This window comes from Hippopotamus amphibius, chromosome 2 (assembly GCF_030028045.1).
Source record: "Hippopotamus amphibius kiboko isolate mHipAmp2 chromosome 2, mHipAmp2.hap2, whole genome shotgun sequence".
NCBI lineage: Eukaryota > Metazoa > Chordata > Mammalia > Artiodactyla > Hippopotamidae > Hippopotamus > Hippopotamus amphibius.
This window is the reverse complement of record NC_080187.1, coordinates 184,784,533-184,803,639: the sequence shown is the minus strand read 5'-3', so window position 1 is coordinate 184,803,639 and position 19,107 is coordinate 184,784,533. Positions and strand designations below refer to the sequence as shown.

Here is a 19,107-nt window from a genome sequence, read left to right as displayed (position 1 = left end):
TTTTTGTGCAGACATATGTTTTCATTTCTCTTGGATAGATACTTATAAGAGGAATTGCTGGCTCATATAGTAACTCTGTGTTTATCCTTTTGAGGATTGGGCATACTGTTTTGCAAAGCTGTTGCACCATGTTACTTTCCCATCAGCAGGACAGGAGGGTTGCGTTTTCTCCACATTCTTCTTACTGTCGTTTTAATTATAGCCGTCCTAGTGGTGTGAAGTAGTATCTCATTTTGGTTTTGATTTGATTTCCCTGAAGGCCAGTATTAAGTATATTTTCATGTGCTTATTGGCTATTTTTTTCCTTTTTTAAAAAATTTTTATTAGAGTATAGTTGATTTACAATGTTGTGTTAGTTTCACATATACAGCAAAGTGAATCAGTTATACATATACATATATCCACTCATTTTTAGATTCTTTTCCCATATAGGTTTATTGGTTATTTGTATATCTTCTTTAGAGAAATATCTAGTCATTTGCTATTTTAATTGAGTTATAAAAATTCTTTATATATCAACAGATGCATTAAAGTGTCCATGACAACAACAAAAAATAGGATAAGAACTTTTGCTTTGGAAATTTAGAGAGTTAGTTGGAAATTCTCATCAATAGGGAAATACAGCTTTTGTGCCTGGTTTTGCAGCCTTCTTATTAATTGAAAATGGAACTGAAGTTCTGTCCCCTTTTATCGTCATTGATGAAAGTTATTCAGAATATAGAACACTTTATGCTCTGTGAAGGAAGATATTGTGCTAGTGTAAGTTACTTTGCCTTTCTATTCTTGAGTAATTTATCTGCCTGTAGAATGGGGAGAATCTTGTGCCATGTAGATATTTTCATGGATTATGGAGTAAGGATTTTAGAATTGTATAATGTTTTGAAATATTGTAAAATTGTAGGTAGTAAGAGGACCAGCATGTGTTTCCAGGATATCTTATTTCAGTTTCGAGTAATTTAATGAATGCAAGATTTTAAAGGACCTGTTGAGTCTGTGTTTTTCTCATTCTGAACAGTAGATACTGTGAGACTCAGCCACTGTGTGAGTTCCCTTTAGGTACAGTAAGTGGCCCTGTGTTAGGTTGCAGTTCTTTGCATGAGGAATCTTGCCATGAAGACTAGAAATCTTTCACTGTAACATCAGTGGTTACAAAAGGTATCTGAGTTTTCAACTCTTATTAGCATTTGCAATATGAATGATTTATTTTGCAGTTGTGGAATAACTTTGTGAACCCTGAAAAGAGGATCACAAGCATTCAATGTGACGTGTGTGTGTGTGCGTGCGTGTGTGTGTGTGTGTGTGTGTGTGTGAAGCAGACATGTTTTGAATTTTGTAAGTTTAAAACAATACGATCCACTTTATTTCTAGCCATTTTACTTGTGCCATTCATGATGTCATAACTGCAACATTTATTTCCTGAAGATTTTTATTTTCTTCCTTTTTTCACCAGATGCTCCACATCAAGAAGCAAGTTGTCCTGAGTGTGGCAGCAGAAGGAGCTAATGTGTGTCGTCACGGGAAACTATGTTGGCTTCAGGTAAAAGATTTCTTAAAACTTTTTATTTTGAAATAGTTGTAGATTCATGGGTAAGTTTATTTTATTTTATTTTATTTTTAATTTATTTATTTATTGGCTGAATTGGGTCTTTGTTGCTGTGGGTGGGCTTTCTGTAGTTGCGGATAGCTGGGGCTACTCTTAGTTGCGGTACACAGGCTTCTCATTGCAGTGGCTTCTCTTGTTGCAGAGCACAGGCTCTAGGCGTGCAGGCTTCAGTAGTTGTGGCATGAGGGCTCAGTAGTTGTGGCTCGTGGGCTCTAGAGCGCAGGCACAGTAGTTGTGGCACATGGGCTTAGTTGTTCCACAACATGTGGGATCTTCCCGACCCAGGGATCGAACCCATGTCCCCTGCATTGACAGGCAGACTCCCAACCACTGCACCACCAGGGAAGTCCTGTAAATTTATTTTAATTGTCTTTTTTATGTCACCCTGGTGTCACTGTCCTATAACTTGTTTGGAATGTCTTTGAGTTTTCTTGTACTCAGTTTATTATTTTCAAAAGGAAAGAGCTTTAGAGACTTCCCTGGCAGTCCAGTGGTTAAGACTCCATGCTCCCAGTGCACGGGTTTGATCCCTGGTCAGGGAACTTAGATCCTGCACACCACATGGTGCGGCCGAAAAAAAAAGGAAAGAGCTTTATAATCATCATTACTGTCTCAGAGGCTCTACTTGAGGTCTTCTTTCCCAGCTCTGTTCTGTTGCCTTAGATATGTGGAGAATTTCTTATCATTCCTTCTGGTTAGTAGCTTTCCACAGTAGATTTCTGCCACATCATTTTTATCTTCCTGGATCAAGGAAATGTCAGGTGAGGGTCTCCAGTATATCCAAAGAAGTTTGTAGTGAGCCTCGAATAGAGGATGGGTAACCACCTTTGGTCAAACTCAGCAGCAACAGTATTTAAGCAAGGGGTGGGCCAAGAAAGCCAGCTAAATTTCTAACCAATGTCCTCCATCCTTTGAGTGAAGACCTACATCAGCCTACTGAGAGAATATTTTTTATTAGGATTGGCAATCTGCCTTCTTGAACTCCTCCCTCTGGAATGTTTACTTTCTCAAAGGGAAAGGAATGGAGGTATCAAGCCCAGTTTTGCTCAAGGATTAGATTGCCTCCCTCTTGTTCCATGCACTTTCTAGGTAAACCTTAGCTTTTAGATGACTAGGTTTGAGTTAACAGCACAAATGCAAATTATTTAAAACAAGCTTCCACAAACAACAAAAGCAAAACTAAACAATTTGGACTGCATCAAATTAAAAAACTTCTGCACATTAAAAGAAAGGATCAACAAAATGAAAAGGTAATCTGAAATGGGAGAAAATGTTTGCAAACCATATAGCTGATAAGGGGTTAATACCCAAAATATATAGGGAACTCACATGACTCAATTGAAAAAAAACAAATAATCTAATTTAAAAATGAGCACGGACTTCCCTGGCAGTCCAGTGGTTGAGAATTCGTGCTTCCATTGCAGGGAGCACGGGTTCTGTCCCTGGTTGGGGAATTAAGATCCTGCATGCCATGTGGTACAGGCAATAAATAAATAAATAAGTAAAATTAAAATTGGCAAAGGATCGGAATAGACACTTTTCCAAAGAAGGTATGCAAAATGCCAATGGTACATGAAAAGGTGATCAGCATCACTAATCATCAGGGCAATACAAATCAAAACTACAATGAGATATCACCTCACACAGGACAGCTGTTATCCAGATGACAAGAGATAAGTGTTGATGAGTACATGGAGAAAAGGGAAGCTTTGTGCACTGTTGGTGGGGATATAAATTGGTAGAGCTACTATGGAAACAGGATGGAGGTTCCTCAAAAAATTTAAAGATAAAACTACCATATGGTCCAGCAGTTCAACTTCTGGGTATATGTCCAAGGGAAATGAAAACAGGATCTCAAAAAGATAACTGTATTCCCATGTTCATATTGCAGCATTATTTATAATAGCCAATACATGGAAACAACCAAGTGTCCATGGATGGATGAATAGATAAAGAAAATGTGGTGTGTATGTACATATATATATATATATATATATATACACACACACACACACACACACAATGGAATATTATTCTGCCATAAAAAAAGAAGGGAATCCTGCCATTTGTGACAACATGAATGAACCTGGAGGGATTCAGCTAAATAAAATGTCAGACATAGAAAGACAAATACTGTATGCTCTCACTTACATGTGGAATCTAAAAAAAATCAAACTCATAGAAACAGGTGGGGGAGTGGGGGTAATGGATGAAGGTGGTCAAAAGATATCACTTCCAGTTATAAGATAAATAGGTTATAGGAATGTAATGCACAGCATGGTAATTATAGATAACAATACTGTATTGTATGCTTAAAAGCTTCTAAGAGAGTAGATCTTAAAAGTTCTCACCACACAAAAAAAGATAACCATGTGAGGTGATAGGTATGTTAACTACCCTTGTAGTAGTAATCCTTTTGCAGTATATACTTACATCAAATTATCATGTTAGACACCTTAAATTTACACAGTTATATTCTAATTATATCTCAATAAACGGGGGAGGGAGGAAGAAATTAAATCAAAACCTCTCTCTACCAAAACAAAAGGGTGGACTTCCTGATAATGCAGGCCTGGGCACCTCTAGGTTATTTCCTAATTTGTCCCTTTTGGTTGTCTAGATACCAGAGGGGACATCCAGTTGGTTACAGATATCCCTCTTTGTGACTGCAAGCAAGTCAATGGACACATTTTCTCCAACCAGGTCCTTGGACTTGTATGTTTAATTTTTTAAATCAAAGTATCACATGCCCTATGTATTAAAAACAAAAAAAGGGAGTGTCCTCTGGTAGCAGTCTTAAAAACCAGGGAACCAGACTCAAAAAAGTACGGAGGCAACTACTTTTAACATGTTGAAATGTTTCTGTTTTCCTTTTTTTAATAATACGTTTACTGCTCTCTCTTTATTCATCAGTTTTACAAATGATTAACTTTTATTATAGTAAATAAAGATTTTGCTCCCTTATAGCACCCATACCCCCCTAGAGCCTTCCAATTTAGTTATATCCCAGTTAAAATTTTTTTTAATTTTTATACAATTTTTAAAGGTTACTTTCCACTTACAGTTATTACAAAATTGTTGGCTGTATTCCCCATGATGTGCAATACATCCTTTTCTTTTTGTTGACATACAGTAATCTGCATGTATACAATATATCCTTGAGCCTGTGTTACACCCAGTAGTTTATACCTCCAACTCCCCCACCCCTATGTTGTTCCCTTCTTCACTGGTAACCACTAGTTTGTTCTCTATATCTGTGAGTCAGCTTCTTTTTTGTTATAGTCACTTGTTTGTTGTATTTTTTAGATTCCACATGTCAGTGATATCTTACAGTATTTCTCTTTCTCTGTCTGACTTATTTCACTTAGCATAACGTCCTTCAAGTCCATCCATGTTGCTGCAAATGGCAAAGTTTCATTCTTTTTTATGGTTGAATAGTATTGCATTGTATATATATATACACCACATCTTTATTCCTTCATCTGCTGATGAACACTTCGGTTGTTTCCATGTCTTAGTTATTGTAAATAATGCGGCTATGAACATTGGGGTGCATATATCTTTTTGAATTCGTGTTTTTGGGTTTTTTTGGAAGTTTTTTCCAATTTTTGGTTAAGACAGGATTCAGGCTGTATGTGATTATGGCTATGTAACCATTGCGCCTTATTGAGCCATTAAGATTGTTTCTTGACTTGCCCGACTTTTTGTTTTCATAGAATTAATAATTGCCTCATCTTACTAGCTTTGTTTTCCTTTCATTTGTGACTAAGTCTTCCCATATTTTCTCCTCAGTATTGTTTTCCACATGCTTACCTCTATCCTGATAACCTGTGCTGCATTTTTGTCTTGAAGCCATCTTCCCTGGAGCCCTCTATCCTCCTGTTCTAATACAGGCTGGTGGTATCAAGTTGGAAGCTACAAGGGAAGAGGTCTGAAGGCTCACAATTCAGTGTTCAGACTCATTTTTCAGTCCATTACCAAACCCCTACCCTCTTCTACATCTTATATTCTCAACCCTAGAGCCTCTCTCATTGGATTTATCCAGAGAATATATCTTCTGTCCTCTGTGGAAGTGGAAGGAGATAACTTGGAGGCTTACTTCTTCATATACAGACCTCCAGCCATCCCTCTATTTCTAGCTCCTCACTTTTCTCAGTATCTGGCACCTTTAATTCCTAAACCTTTATTTTCATTTTGTGTTTCTTTCTTTGTTCTGTTTTGTTTTTCCTAATCTGCTTTCTTTCTGTCACTATTTCCCACTGCTTTTCTTTAACTTTAAATTATTTAAATGTTTAACCTTCATCTGTGATCAGATATTTTCAGGTATAATATTATGTCTTAAGATAAAGGTAGCAAATTATTTTTTAAGAGTCATAAAGTTTTTTTTATCCTTTGGCCCACTTCTCAGGGCTATTTCTGGGAATTTATCCTAAATGTTTCAAAATATGAAGAAAAAATTCTGTGAGAACCTATTCATCTTGGCGTCATTTACAGTGATGAAGAATCAGAAGCCACTTAAATAGTTAACAGTAGGAGACATTACAGTATATTTGATAGATCTTATGTGGCTGTCAAAATTGATAACAAATGCAGTATAGAAAAATGTTTGAAAGTTTATGAAAGGAAAAAGTGGGATATAGATTTAAATGCATATCATTAGTCATACTTTTTTGTATTTTTTTTTTGGCACACGGGCTTAGTTGCTCCGCGGTATGTGGGATCTTCCTGGAGCTGGGATCGAACCCGTGACCTCTGCATTGGCAGGCGGATTCTTAACCACTGCGCCACCTAGGAAGCCCAGTCATACATTTTTTATGTGAAAAAATGGGAGTGTTGTACAGCGTGATGCACTAATTCACTGGAGAGATGGATGACAGCCATCCACGTGCCTGGCTCTGTTCTAGTTGTTGCTTCAGTTACGAGTGGTGAATCTGATATAACCTCTTCACTCACAGAGTTTACATTCTAGCAGAGAATTATTTTCCAAACTTCTATAATGTGTCTATTCAGTTTTTACAATTAATGAAGTAGAGAAAAAGCAGGGATTGACTCTTTTAGGTTTCAAATTACAGCAAATAACGTGAAAGATCTGAGAATGGATGCCTGGTAGGCCTGGTAATTGTAGCTGTATCAACAGTTAGCTCCCTTAATGACAAAGATGGCATCCGACTGTCCTATGGCTGGCTCTCTAGACCTATTTGGATCTGTTCTTGCCTTCATTCTTTGACTCAGTAGATTATCCAGCTGTATGGCCTTTGTGACTTTTATGGTCAGAAACAATCTAGAATACTTATAATTGCATAAAATTGATCAAAATGGCAGTATTTCACATCCTGCCATTTGTGCCAGTGTATTTGTTGCCTGTTTTAAACTGCTAGAGGACAGGGATCTTCTCTTATGAGTAATTTAGTAATTTTATGTAACACCTAACACAATCATGCATGTTATGGAACTCAGAGAAATAGCATTTTGTGTTATTGAGAGTGAAATATTGTTCGTTCCCCTTAAACCTATAATCGCTGGATATTAGGGAGACTTAAAACTTTTTTTTTTTTTAAAGCTAAAGGCTAAACCACTAGCTTGTCCTTTTCTTTCCTTTTGAAAATCACAGGGATAGTGTTTTTGTGTTTTGTTTTTCTTACTTAAGATAAATTTAAAAAGAAGCAAGAATCAGTGAGTACCAGTTGTTTACTTTAAAGATGAGGATGTTAAATATTTTTCAAATGCCTTTCTTGATCCTCAGATCCCCTTCCCTAGTTCTTTCTTATGTGTGTCTGGATGGTGTGTTGTAGGTGGCCACAAATAGCCGAGTTTACTTATTTGACATTTTCCTTCTGGGAAGTCGTGCTTTCAACAATGGACTTCAAATGGTATTAGAAGACAAGAGAATTCTGAAGGTGAGTGTGTAAGTTGATTCCTCTGCTAGTAAGAATAACAGCCAGGTTCTAATAACTCTTTGTCTTCTGATTCCTTAGGTTATCCATGATTGTCGTTGGCTTTCCGATTGCCTTTCTCATCAGTATGGAATTTTGCTGAATAATGTCTTTGACACCCAGGTACATGCAGGGAAGCACTAGAGTCAATCCAGTGTATGTGGCTCCTGTAGAAAATAGGCTTTGTCTGATGAATGATTGAAACTCTTTTTTGTGTGTGCCTCATTCCTGCCTACTTCTCATGTAAGATGTTTTTACAATATGTGAGAACATTTGGTGAACTGTAGAAGCACTGCAGAAAAATTACTTATAAGTATTTAGGGTTTTTCCCCTTCATTTTGCTCCAGAATTTTTCACATAAGAAGCAAGCTCCATACTCTATAGCATTCAGAAACTCTAACAATTTTGGGGTCATTTGGAAATCTGACATGCACTCTTACTGTGAGGTGAACAGTCATGTCTATGCCTTTACCACATACGTATCAGTCAAGGGTAATGGCTAATTGGCATCTAGCTCAGGGATGCAGGTTGTCCTAGATGTGCCCCCAAAGCCTATTCTGGCGCCAAATAGCCTGAAGATAAGTGGTTTTTCTCTGATCTAAAGGACCTAAAGAAATGAGAAATTCCTAGACTATACTAGATCTTAGAACTGATCTGGGTTTCTGGTTTGGCTGTGAGAGCCATAAAACCACTAGTTTTCATTATGTATTCTTTAAGTTCTTCTAGTCTTCTAGGTTAATGCCATGAAAGGGAGATCTTGAATATATTAACCTAGAGTCTTTGGAGAGGGATTAAAATAATGAGTTAGCCAATTATTTTTGAATGAAAATTCCTGAAAGTTCAACTCTGTTATTGTATGTGGTTTAAGTTTACTCTTTATGTATCTGCTTGTAATGAACTTTGTGCCACTTCTCTCATTTACATGTTCCTTTGGGTCTTCTTTCAAGAGCGTTCACTACACAGAGCTTGCGTCTGTGCTGAATACAGAATGTAAGAGAATTGCTTATTGTTCCCTTCAGGCTGTCAAGCTTCTTGATTAGACCCCATGTATGTTGTCTAATGAAGACATTGGCATATCTTCCCATGTTTTTCTTTTCAGATTTTCATAGTGCAAGAAGCAGGAATTCAGAGTTATTTCAATTTGCCTTCCTTTAACACAATGTATTATTTTCCTATTGCTGTTGTAACTAATCACCACAAATTTTGTGGCTTAAAACATAAGTTTACTCTTACAGTTCTGGAGGCCAGACATCTGAAATCATTTGGGTGAAAGTCAAGGTGTCAGCAGGGCTGGTTTCTTCTGGAGGCTCTGAGAGAACAATCGCTTTCCTTGCCTTTTCAGCTTTCACCTGTATTCTTTGGCTTGTGGCTCCTTCCATCTTCAGAGTGCATCACTCCAATGTCTGCTTTCATCCTCACATCACCTTCTCTGACTGTAGTAAAATCTCCCTCTGCCTCATAAGAATACTTGTGATTACACTGAGGGCCCACCTGGATAATTCAAGTTAATCTCCCTATCTCAGTATCCTTAACAAATCACAGCTGCAGAGTCCATTTTGCCATTTAAGATAACATTCACAGGTCCAGGTATTAGGATGTGGATATCTTTTGGGGCCATTATTTAGCCCACCACACACAAATAATGATTCCAATTCTTAATTTTATTATCTTTCCTTACCAAAACTTTGAGTTGCTAATAAGTAGAAGTAATTCTTTAATTTTATCTTCCTTTCCCCAGCCCTTAACGGCACCAAAGAGTAATAAATAACCATAAGGCAGGGAAATAAAAGAAGTGGAAAAGAAAATAGGGAAACATTAAAGTTGGGTGATCCTTTTTCTTTTTCTTTTTTTTCCCTAGTGTTTCAGAATAAGTTAACCTAACAACTTTAAATTTTCTGATGGCATTGTCTGTCACGTGCGTCCTTGGGGAAAATGGTATTTAAAGATGTTTTTCTAAATGTATTTGTACTATTTCTGTTGTGAGATAGCTCTCTGTATATATTCTACAGACTGGTCTGTTTTTTTTTAATGCCACAGGTAGCAGATGTCCTTCAATTTTCCATGGAAACAGGTGGCTTTCTTCCAAACTGCATTAGTACTTTACAGGAGAGTTTAATCAGACACCTTAAAATAGCCCCTAAATATCTCTCCTTTCTAGAAGAGAAACAAAAATGGATTCGGGTGAGTATTAAAGCACGTCCCATAGAGAAATGACAGCTGCTATGTAAGCATATGAACGTTGCCAAAATCGTAGTTGTTCCAAATGGGAACAGTTTGTGGTCCCAAGTGGAAAAAAGCCAGCATCTAGATTTGTTGGTTATCAATTAAAAAGTACTCTGAAATAAATTTTCAAGTTGGACAAGTGGGGATTTTATTGGGAATTTGGATTAAAGCAATGGAACAAAAATGCCAATTATTTCTCCCAAAGTAAGATGGATTTTCTTCAGCTTCTAATAGCCTTGCATGCAAACTTAGGTCATGACCATATTGGCTGCAATTTTGGCTGTATAATCAGTCCTGCTGCCTCCAGTTTTGAATGAGAAGCCCTGATTTATGTATCTCTGTTTCTCTCTTTCTCCCCTCTGATGCCCCCTTCCTTCCCTCCCTCCCTCCACTACATCTTTACCCCGTCACATACACATACTCACTGTATACACACAATAAGTGTGTGTATATGTGTGTGTGCGTGCGTGCGTGTATGTTCTCAGAAGCCTAGCCATAGTGTGAAAGTAGAAGGTAATAATTGAAGAAAATGACAGTAATGGTGATTTAAGTTAAGCAGTGCTTAGATAAACCATTATTTTCTTTAAAGTTTTGCTTACTATTCAGAGAAGATTATTTTGGTGTCTCTAGGAAAACCCAGAATTGTGGTTCACACGACCTCTTTCACCCTCTTTGTTGAAAATTTTGGCCCTGGAAGCTACCTACCTGCTCCCCCTTCGCTTGGTACTACTGGATGAAATGATGTCTGACCTAACTACCCTGGTGGATGGGTACCTAAACACCTACCGAGAAGGGTCTGCAGACCAGCTGGGAAGCATGGAGGTAGGTGCCACTCTCTGTGGCTGTGTTTTCAGGACTTCCGCTTCCTCATGGGGGAGCACATTGATACCCACTCTTCACAGCTGTACCAGATTTCTTTCAGCAGACTTGATTATAAATATTATTGCAGCGGCTATAGCTTAGGCCTAATTCAGCTCCTTGAGCACTTTGGTTTTTTTTTTACTATATATATATTTTATGATCACTGACATTTATTTTATGTGATGCAACTGGTGACGTGCGTTTCAATAAAACTAAAAGTTGATATGCTAGAAGTCCTAACTCCTTTCTTAAATATGGTACCAACTTTCTCATGATATTAAATTGTTTCTAGTCAATATATCTTTCAAAGAAAGGGTAAATTTAATATTTCATTAGTTATTTTTATGAAGCCAGCACAATATAAGAAAACTTCTGTTGTTGGCAAACTATTGCATTAGGCCAAATCTGGGGCCATGGCCTATGTTGTACAGCTCACAAGCTAAGAATGATTTTTACAGTTTTAAAGGATTGTTAAAAAAAAAAGTATGCAAAAGCCATGTTTGTGGCTTACAAAGTCTAAAATATTTACTATTTGGCTCCTTACATAAAAAGTTCACAGGCTACTGCTATAAACGATTCTCATTTAGGAATACTGATGCAAAATCCTAAATAAAATAATAGCATTTTTGGTACAAACTCCATTTAGATATGTTATACTTTTCTATCAATGTCTCTGGATTCTAGCTACAAGCATGGTTTAATATTATATTAATAATATTTAATTAATATTTAATATTAAATTCTGTATTTTATGAGGGCCAAGAAAGTCTTATGATTATCTCATAAATGTTGAAAAAGTTATTTTGTAACTTTTTTGTATTTTGTTCTCACTGTTTAACAAGAAAACAATAGTGTAAAAATCTTTGCATAGTTTGGAGAATTTTAATGTTTTTCATTTGTCATTGTAAAGCCAAGGACAATTTTTTAACTTTTTAATATTTTGCTCTCACTGTTTATTGCTAAAAAAAATTTGATAATATTCTATGTACAGTATTGATTAAAATTGGAATAGATACTTTACCATGATAAAATATATATCTCAAGCAAGAAGACTGCCTAATATTTGATTGGGAACATTAATATCAAGAAAAATACAAATATGGTGACTATCACCACTACTTTAGTAGTTTCTGAAGCTATTAGCCAGTGAGGTTAGAAAAAAGAAGGTGAACTATAAAAATTGAACAGAAGGAATAGGAATTATGACTCACCTATGATACACCTGAATACTGAAAAGAATCAATTGAAAAAGACTGCCACAAACAAAAAGGCAATTAAGTAAAATGGCTATAAATATAAGATAAAACTTAATAGCTTTCCTATATCCCTATACACAGCTAGAGAATATAATGGGAGAAAAAATTCATTTATAATTGTAACAAAAAAATAGATTATCTAGAAATAAGTCTAGCAAGAAATGTGGAACATAGAGATGAAGAAAATGTTAAAGTATTATTAAATGGCATAAAAGAGGACTTGAATGGGGACACTAAGTATTTTTGGCTCTCAGTTATTCCTAAATTAACTTTTAAATCTAACTTTATTCTAAGAAAAATATTAAAACCATAATTATTTTGACAAACTGTGATTATAGTGTTTATACAGATGAATAAGCATAAATAAGAATAGTCCTGTCAGATATTAAAACATATTCTATGTCTACACTAAGTGTGAGCGATATAGCTATAGGCAGAGCCATGGAACAGAGGGGGACCCAGAAATAGATCTCATATATATCAGTAATGGTTGGAATAAAGGTAGAATTTCCAGTCAATGAGAAAAAGATAATTATTTAGTAAATGGCCTTAGGCAATTGACTAACCATTGTTGGGGAGGAGAATCAGAGCTGGATTGTTATCTCTTTCACCACACCAAAATAAATCCCATGGATCAAGTATTTATGTAAAAACTGGAATTATAAAATTATTGGAAAAAAAGTACTGGGACTTCCCTGGTGGTCCAGAGACTAAGACTCCGTGCTCCCAATGCAGGGGGCCCAGGTTTGATCCCTGGTCAGGGAACTAGATCCCACGTGCCACAACTAAAGATTCCTCATGCCGCAACTAAACCACATGTCACAGCAAAGACCCAGCACAGCCAAATAAATAAATAAAACAGTTTTTCAAAAGTATTAAAGGAAAGTTATCTCATAATAGAGATTGTGTCCCCCCAGTTTATTGAGGAATAGTTGACAAAATTAATCCTGTATATTTAAAGTGTACATCATGATGGTTTGATTGATATACACTGTGGAATGATTACCAAGATAAAGATATTTAACACTTCCATCACCTCATAGCTGACTTTTTTTTTGTGGTGAGAATGCTTAAGATCTACTCTCAGCAACTTTCAACTATGTAATACCGAACTTAACTATAGTAACCATGCTGTACATTAGATCCTCAGAACTTATTTATCTTATAACTGAAAGTTTGTACCCTCTCCCCATTTCCCTCTTCTGTCAGCCTCTGGGAACCACCATTCTATTCTCTGTTTTTATGAAATCAGATTTTTTTTTTTAAGATTTCATATACAAGTGATACCATGCAGTATTGTCTTTATCTGGCTTATTTCACTTAGCATAATACCCTCCAGGTTCAAACATATTGTTGCAAGACATAATGTTCCTTCTTTTTTATGGCTGAATAATATTCTATTGTATGTATGTATACACCACATCTTTATCCATTTATCTGTTGATAGACACGGGTTGTTTACATATTGTGACTATTGTGAATAATGCAGTGAACAAGGGAATGTACGTGTCTCTTTGTGTTTTCATATCCTTCAGATATGTACCCAGACGTGGGATTGCTGGACCATATAATAGTTCTATTTTTAATTTTTTGAGGAACCACCACACAGTTTTCCATGGTAGCTACATTCCCATCAACAGTATATGAGTTCTGTTTTCTTCACATTCTTACCAGCACTTGTTATCTCTCTTTTTGATAATAGCCATCTTAACAAGTGTTAATAATATCTCATCGTGGTTTTGATTTGCATTTCCCTGATAACTAGTGATGTCGAGCACCTTTTCATGTACCTATTGGCCATCTAAATATCGTCTTTGGAAAATTGTTTATTCAGGTCCTTCGCTCACTTTTAAATTAGAGTATTTGCTTTTTTGCTATTGAGTTTTATAAGGGAATGCTTTTCTATGCAACTCAGAAATACTCAGAACTCATAAAAGATGAATAAACTTGACTTTTAAAATTTTGTATGGTGAAAATAATGTGAACAAAGTCAAAGGGCAAACAACCTGTGAACAATTATTTGCCTCATGTAACAAAGAGGACATTTTCTCAATATATTCCTTATTGTAGCATTTATGTAATGAAAAAATACTGAAAACAACCCAAATATCCATCCATAAGGGTTTGGTTAAACAAATTATGGTACATCCAGACAGCCATTAAAATTGCCAATATTGAGAAATCTCCAAGACAGATTTTTTAGTAGGAAAAATCAAGAAGAATCAGGAAGAAGAATATATAGTATTATGTTACCGTTTGTATAAAATAATTTTAGAAAGAGTAATCAAAATAAAAAGTTGGGGAAAATAAAAATTGAAAAATGTAATCCAATGAAAAGATAAATATTTAGAAAGGGATCATATATGCAAACACTGTTTCTGGATGCTACACAAGAAGCTGCTTTTTAGAGGATACACCTGCTAAGGCAGTTGGGATGAGGTTGGAATGGACCCTTACTTTCCATTTTATAATCTTTATACAAACACACATGCACAACATACACACAAAACTGGATTCAAAATATTTAAATTACTCGAAAACTAGTACTACTATCATTGAAGACACTAGAGGGTGCTATAAGAACACATTTGAATAGACCCTTGCTATACTGTTAAGTATAGCAGAAGTGATTTTAAGGACCATATTCAAAAGTTTAGTTATAGTAGACTTATATTCATTTTCTTTTCTTAGCCTACGTGTATGGAGCTCCCAGAGGAACTGCTTCAACTCAAGGACTTCCAGAGGCAGCGCAGAGAGAGAGCTGCAAAAGAATATAGAGTAAATGCACAAGGACTCCTAATAAGGACAGTACTACAGCCAAAGAAGTCTGTGACAGAGACAGCAGGGAAAGAGGGAAAAGTAAGAGGTTTCTTACTTTATAAAAATTCTAGGCTTGATAAAGCTCCAAATTTTACATCTCATGAGGATGAAAATTTGCTGAAAGAAGAATCTAAGAGTAAACAAACCACAACGGAACCTCAACATCTACCTCCCATAAAGGAAGAAGTCAGTGAGGATTCCAGTAACAAACGAATTTGCCCTGAGTCAGAGGGGTTTAAGGACCAGAGAATAACTCAAAAAGAATACCTCAAGATACCTAAACAAGAGTTTCAGACAAATTTATCTTTGAAAGAGGAGATAGAACAGTTACTGATGGTGGAAAACAAGGAAGATCTAAAATGTACAAAACAAGATGTTTCAGTGTCTCCTTCTCTTCCTCAGGAAACCAGAGTGTCTCCAAGTGACATTTTTCATCCTTTTAGAAAAGCTGTGCTTCCCACACTTCCTCCCTGCCCAGCTTTGGAGAAGACTGATTCCTGGATGAATCCAGAGTCTCCCAATCTGCCTTAGAGATCTGCAGTTTGTTCTGGAGGCCAGTAAACGTGATTTATTTCCTCTGCCATCAGGGCCTTCCTCAGTGCTTAAGTTTCTCATGTTGTAAATTCAGTTTTGCCTCAGTCACAGCTTCGGGGAAAATTATATCCTCTTGCTTACTCCTATATTCCTGGAATTTGATTAGGATGGGAATGAATAAGTTGAATAATGGAAAAAGTAAGTTTTCTGATTATATCACTGTGGCCAGGCTGAATTATTTCTCATAATGTGGGTTTAAAGGATTTGAAGAAGGGAAAAATTTTGGACTTAGTGTCTGGAAAAATCATATAGATTCTTCTTTTAAATTTTTTGTATTTTTTGGTTTGAAGGGGGTTGGTAAAACTCCTAGCCATAAGTTAAAAAAACATTGGTACCTGACAACTTTACCAGTACTTTTTTCCATTTTAAGATACTAACTTTTTCAGTTATACCTCAATAAAGCTGAAAAATACTAACTTTATTTTTAAATTTTAAATGTTTGGTCTGTCTTATGTCATAGACAAGCGATAGTTTATGTTATTACAGGAATCAGTATCCCAGTTTTAATTTATTTTCATTCCATTTACTTTTACAGAGTTTTGTCCATTTCCCTAACAGAGCAGGGGCTTCTTTAGAGTATGTTTATTATGTAAACGTGAAGTTTGATTCCACTCTGTTTGCCTGGAATTGGTATGCTTACTTAGGGTGCAAGGAAGGTAGCTTGTACCAAGCCCTTTTTATATTGAATACTTGCAAGTTGCTGACTTTTTTTGTGTATAATAACCAATAAACCTGTTTTGGTATTAGGTTGTCTCTCACTTTTCTTCATTGTGTCAGGGTAGGAATAAATTGGAATGTGTCTGGATTTCTAGGTCTAGAATCCAGTGAGAAATCTATAACCTTTTTTTTTTTTTTTTTGGCTGCACTGCACAGCTTGCTGAATCCTAGTTCCCTGACCAGGGATCAAACCTGCGCCACAGCAGTGAAAGGGCCAAGCCCTAACCGCTGGACAGCCAGGGAATTCCCTAAAAATCTGTAATTTGACTGTTATACAGGCCTCTACTACTTATTACACTTAGGGGAAACTTAGGGACAGTCTAAAATTAGGAACATCCTTATCTGTGCTCATTGATTCTATCATGAGTACCACTGAAAGAACAGCATGCCTTCCAGAGCCCAGAGCTGGTCTAAGCTTAAGATGAAGGCAGGCCTAAGAGCAGTCAGCTCAGCCCTGCAGTTGCTGTGTCTCACTTTGTCTATAGTTCAGAAGGTCAAGGTGGTTTCTGGTTCATCTTGGGTGAATGCATTTTCAGATTGAGCCCAGAAAATGGTTAATCTAGGTTTATTCTGATTTAGCTTCTTATGGAACCATACCACATACAACATTTCTGTGTACATACATGTATATATACAGGTTACAAAGAAAAATGTAATGTTCTTCATATTTAAAGAAAGGATTCTTCTTTCATTATGTGTTTTGTGACTAATAAAGAACAACAGGATTCTGTTGGACCTTTGCTATGCCACTCAGTATGGTAGCTATATGTGGCTATTTAAATTTAAAATTAAATTGATTAAAATGAAATAAAATTAAAAATTCAGTTCCTCGGTTGTACTTGCTATATACGCAATACTCAATAGTTTCATATACCCAGTGGCTACCGTATTGAATATCACAGGTATAGAACATTTCCATCATTTCAGAAAGTTCTATTGAACACTGCTATTTGAGAAGTAATTTGACTTCCAGAACTAAATCAGCCTTTTGGGTTTCATCACAGTATTTTCTTAGTGAAATTCTCATATAACTGGAGCTGCATTTTTCTCCATATTCTCATTCTAGCCTGAAGTGCCTACCTATAGTCCATGTGGTCAGATCCTACCATGAAGTTCTGTCCTTCCCAGGATGGAGTGTAAAAGAATCCCTGGGTTATTCAAGCCCTGTTACTAGTGCTCTGTGCCATTCCTCAGATTTCTTATCTAAATTTTGTTCAGAATTTTGGGAAATCTTTGGTTCTTGACCCAACCCATTGTTGAGTTCTTACTCTATATTTTTCTAGTTGAGAGTTTATAAACCATACTGCTTGCTTTCCCAAAAACTCTTGGAGTCTTGCTTCAGTCTACACTGAGTTCCTACATCTGTCCTACTCAGGTCTGACCTTTCTGATCTGACCTTTCTGTACATGATCTGCAGTTAGAGATTCTGACAAGCAATCTGATCCTTTTAATTTGGGAATTAGGAAACAGAGTTAAATGACTTCCTTGAAGAAAAAAGCTGCACTGAGACTAGAACCAGTGTTTCTTGCTTCTTGGTCCATTCAATGTTCTTTCAACTATAGTATGAAAAAAATCATTGTAGCAGCTTTGCCTCCAGTCTGGCTGTGGGCTTGATAAAGCCTAACATGACACAATAGAATTTTAATACACTGTAGGCCTGTCATTGTTTTGGCACAAGGCAAGTCTCAGCAGCAGGCTGAGATCAGGCCTGGTGCAAACTTGGGGACCTGAGGGTGATTAGCCAGGTATCCTTATCAAAAAGGCATTTATTATAAAGGTAACATCAATAAATACCTTACAGAAAATTTAGAAAATAAAGAGAAAAAAATGCTCCACTATCATTCCACATTACACAACCCTTTCTAGCATTTTGGCACTTTTCTTTCAATTTTTTCTCTCTCATTCTCTCTTTATCAACACACATACACACACACAGTCACAACCATGACATAAATATATTTATTGTGTTTTTTTATATCAAGTATTTTTCCATTTTATAATCCTAACAACCAACATTTTAAACAGATGTTTCATTTTAAAATTAATATGCTATTAAATAGAATTTGGAAAATAGAGGAAACTAAGAAAAAATTTACTCATTTCTCTAACCCAATAGAAAAAGCAGGTAATGTTTTTGTTAATGTCAGTATTTATGCATAGGTTTCCCTCCCTACACAGTTAAACACAGTTATATATATACCTTCTACTTTATGAATGTTTTCCTATGCTGTTATGCACCCTTTGTGAAGTTTTGTGGGGTTTTTTTTTTTTTTGGCTGTGTTGTGCAGCTTGTGGGATCTTAGTTCCCTGACCAGCGATCAGACGCAGGCCATTGGCAGTAAAGGCGTGGAGTCCCAACCACTGGACCACCAGGGAATCCCCAAGATTTTTAATGACTGCATAATATTTCTAAGAGGATACACCATGGTTTATTTAGCTCTGTTTTGATATATTCAGGTTGTTTCCAATTGCTTATTTCCTACTTTTCCATGTTTTGAATCATTTTGTCAGAATGAAATTCCAGAAATAGGTCAAAGAGGTTTTCTTGGTTTTGTTTTTTACAGATTTTTACAGTTATTGCTAAGTTACTTTCCAAAAGTGTTAACCAGTTATATTGCTGCTCCAATTTTTGTAGTAATGATGCACTATCAAGAGCATTGGGTTTCTTTCTTGAGAGGCATGGCATACTTTTGACTTTCAAAATTCTAATTTCTTTATCCATAAATCTGAAATGTTTCCTGTTATATTTTGTTACTTACCTGCATTAGATACCATGAAGATTAATGAGAACATAAATACTGGGAATATTTGAATCCTGATAAATGTCCCTGATCTCTAAGTAAGGGCAGTATTATAGGTAAAATATTTTAATCGTATAAATCCTAAAATAAAACCAAAGTCTATATACTCATGATGAAAGACATCTTTGAAATGTTTTGAAACTCTCATCAGTGATATCATAGGCATGATATTTATTGTTACATGAAACAAGAATCTTAGCTAAAATGCTAGGTTTACCCTAAGACAAAGTTTAATACATTCTGTTCCATATACTCATAGGATTTGAGCCTGTAATTCTACAATTTAATAAAGCTCCTCA

The 19,107-nt window shown here is 36.0% G+C and overlaps 1 protein-coding gene across 6 annotated transcripts in view; it reads left to right on the top strand.

The window, feature by feature from the left end:
• The window catches only part of EXD1 (exonuclease 3'-5' domain containing 1), a 31,311-nt gene extending 15,291 nt beyond the window's left edge, over positions 1-16,020 (top strand). For 5 of the 6 annotated variants that reach the window (XM_057724404.1, XM_057724403.1, XM_057724409.1 and 2 more), the window contains 6 exons: positions 1,451-1,537; positions 7,396-7,500; positions 7,579-7,659; positions 9,574-9,717; positions 10,390-10,581; positions 14,568-16,020. In XM_057724404.1, coding sequence (XP_057580387.1) covers positions 1,451-1,537; positions 7,396-7,500; positions 7,579-7,659; positions 9,574-9,717; positions 10,390-10,581; positions 14,568-15,227 — 1,269 coding nt within the window. In that variant the 3' untranslated portion in view covers positions 15,228-16,020. The remainder of the gene's footprint in view (positions 1-1,450; positions 1,538-7,395; positions 7,501-7,578; positions 7,660-9,573; positions 9,718-10,389; positions 10,582-14,567) is intronic. The other variant, XM_057724406.1, reaches the window with a different exon arrangement.
• Positions 16,021-19,107: the final 3,087 nt, after the last annotated feature.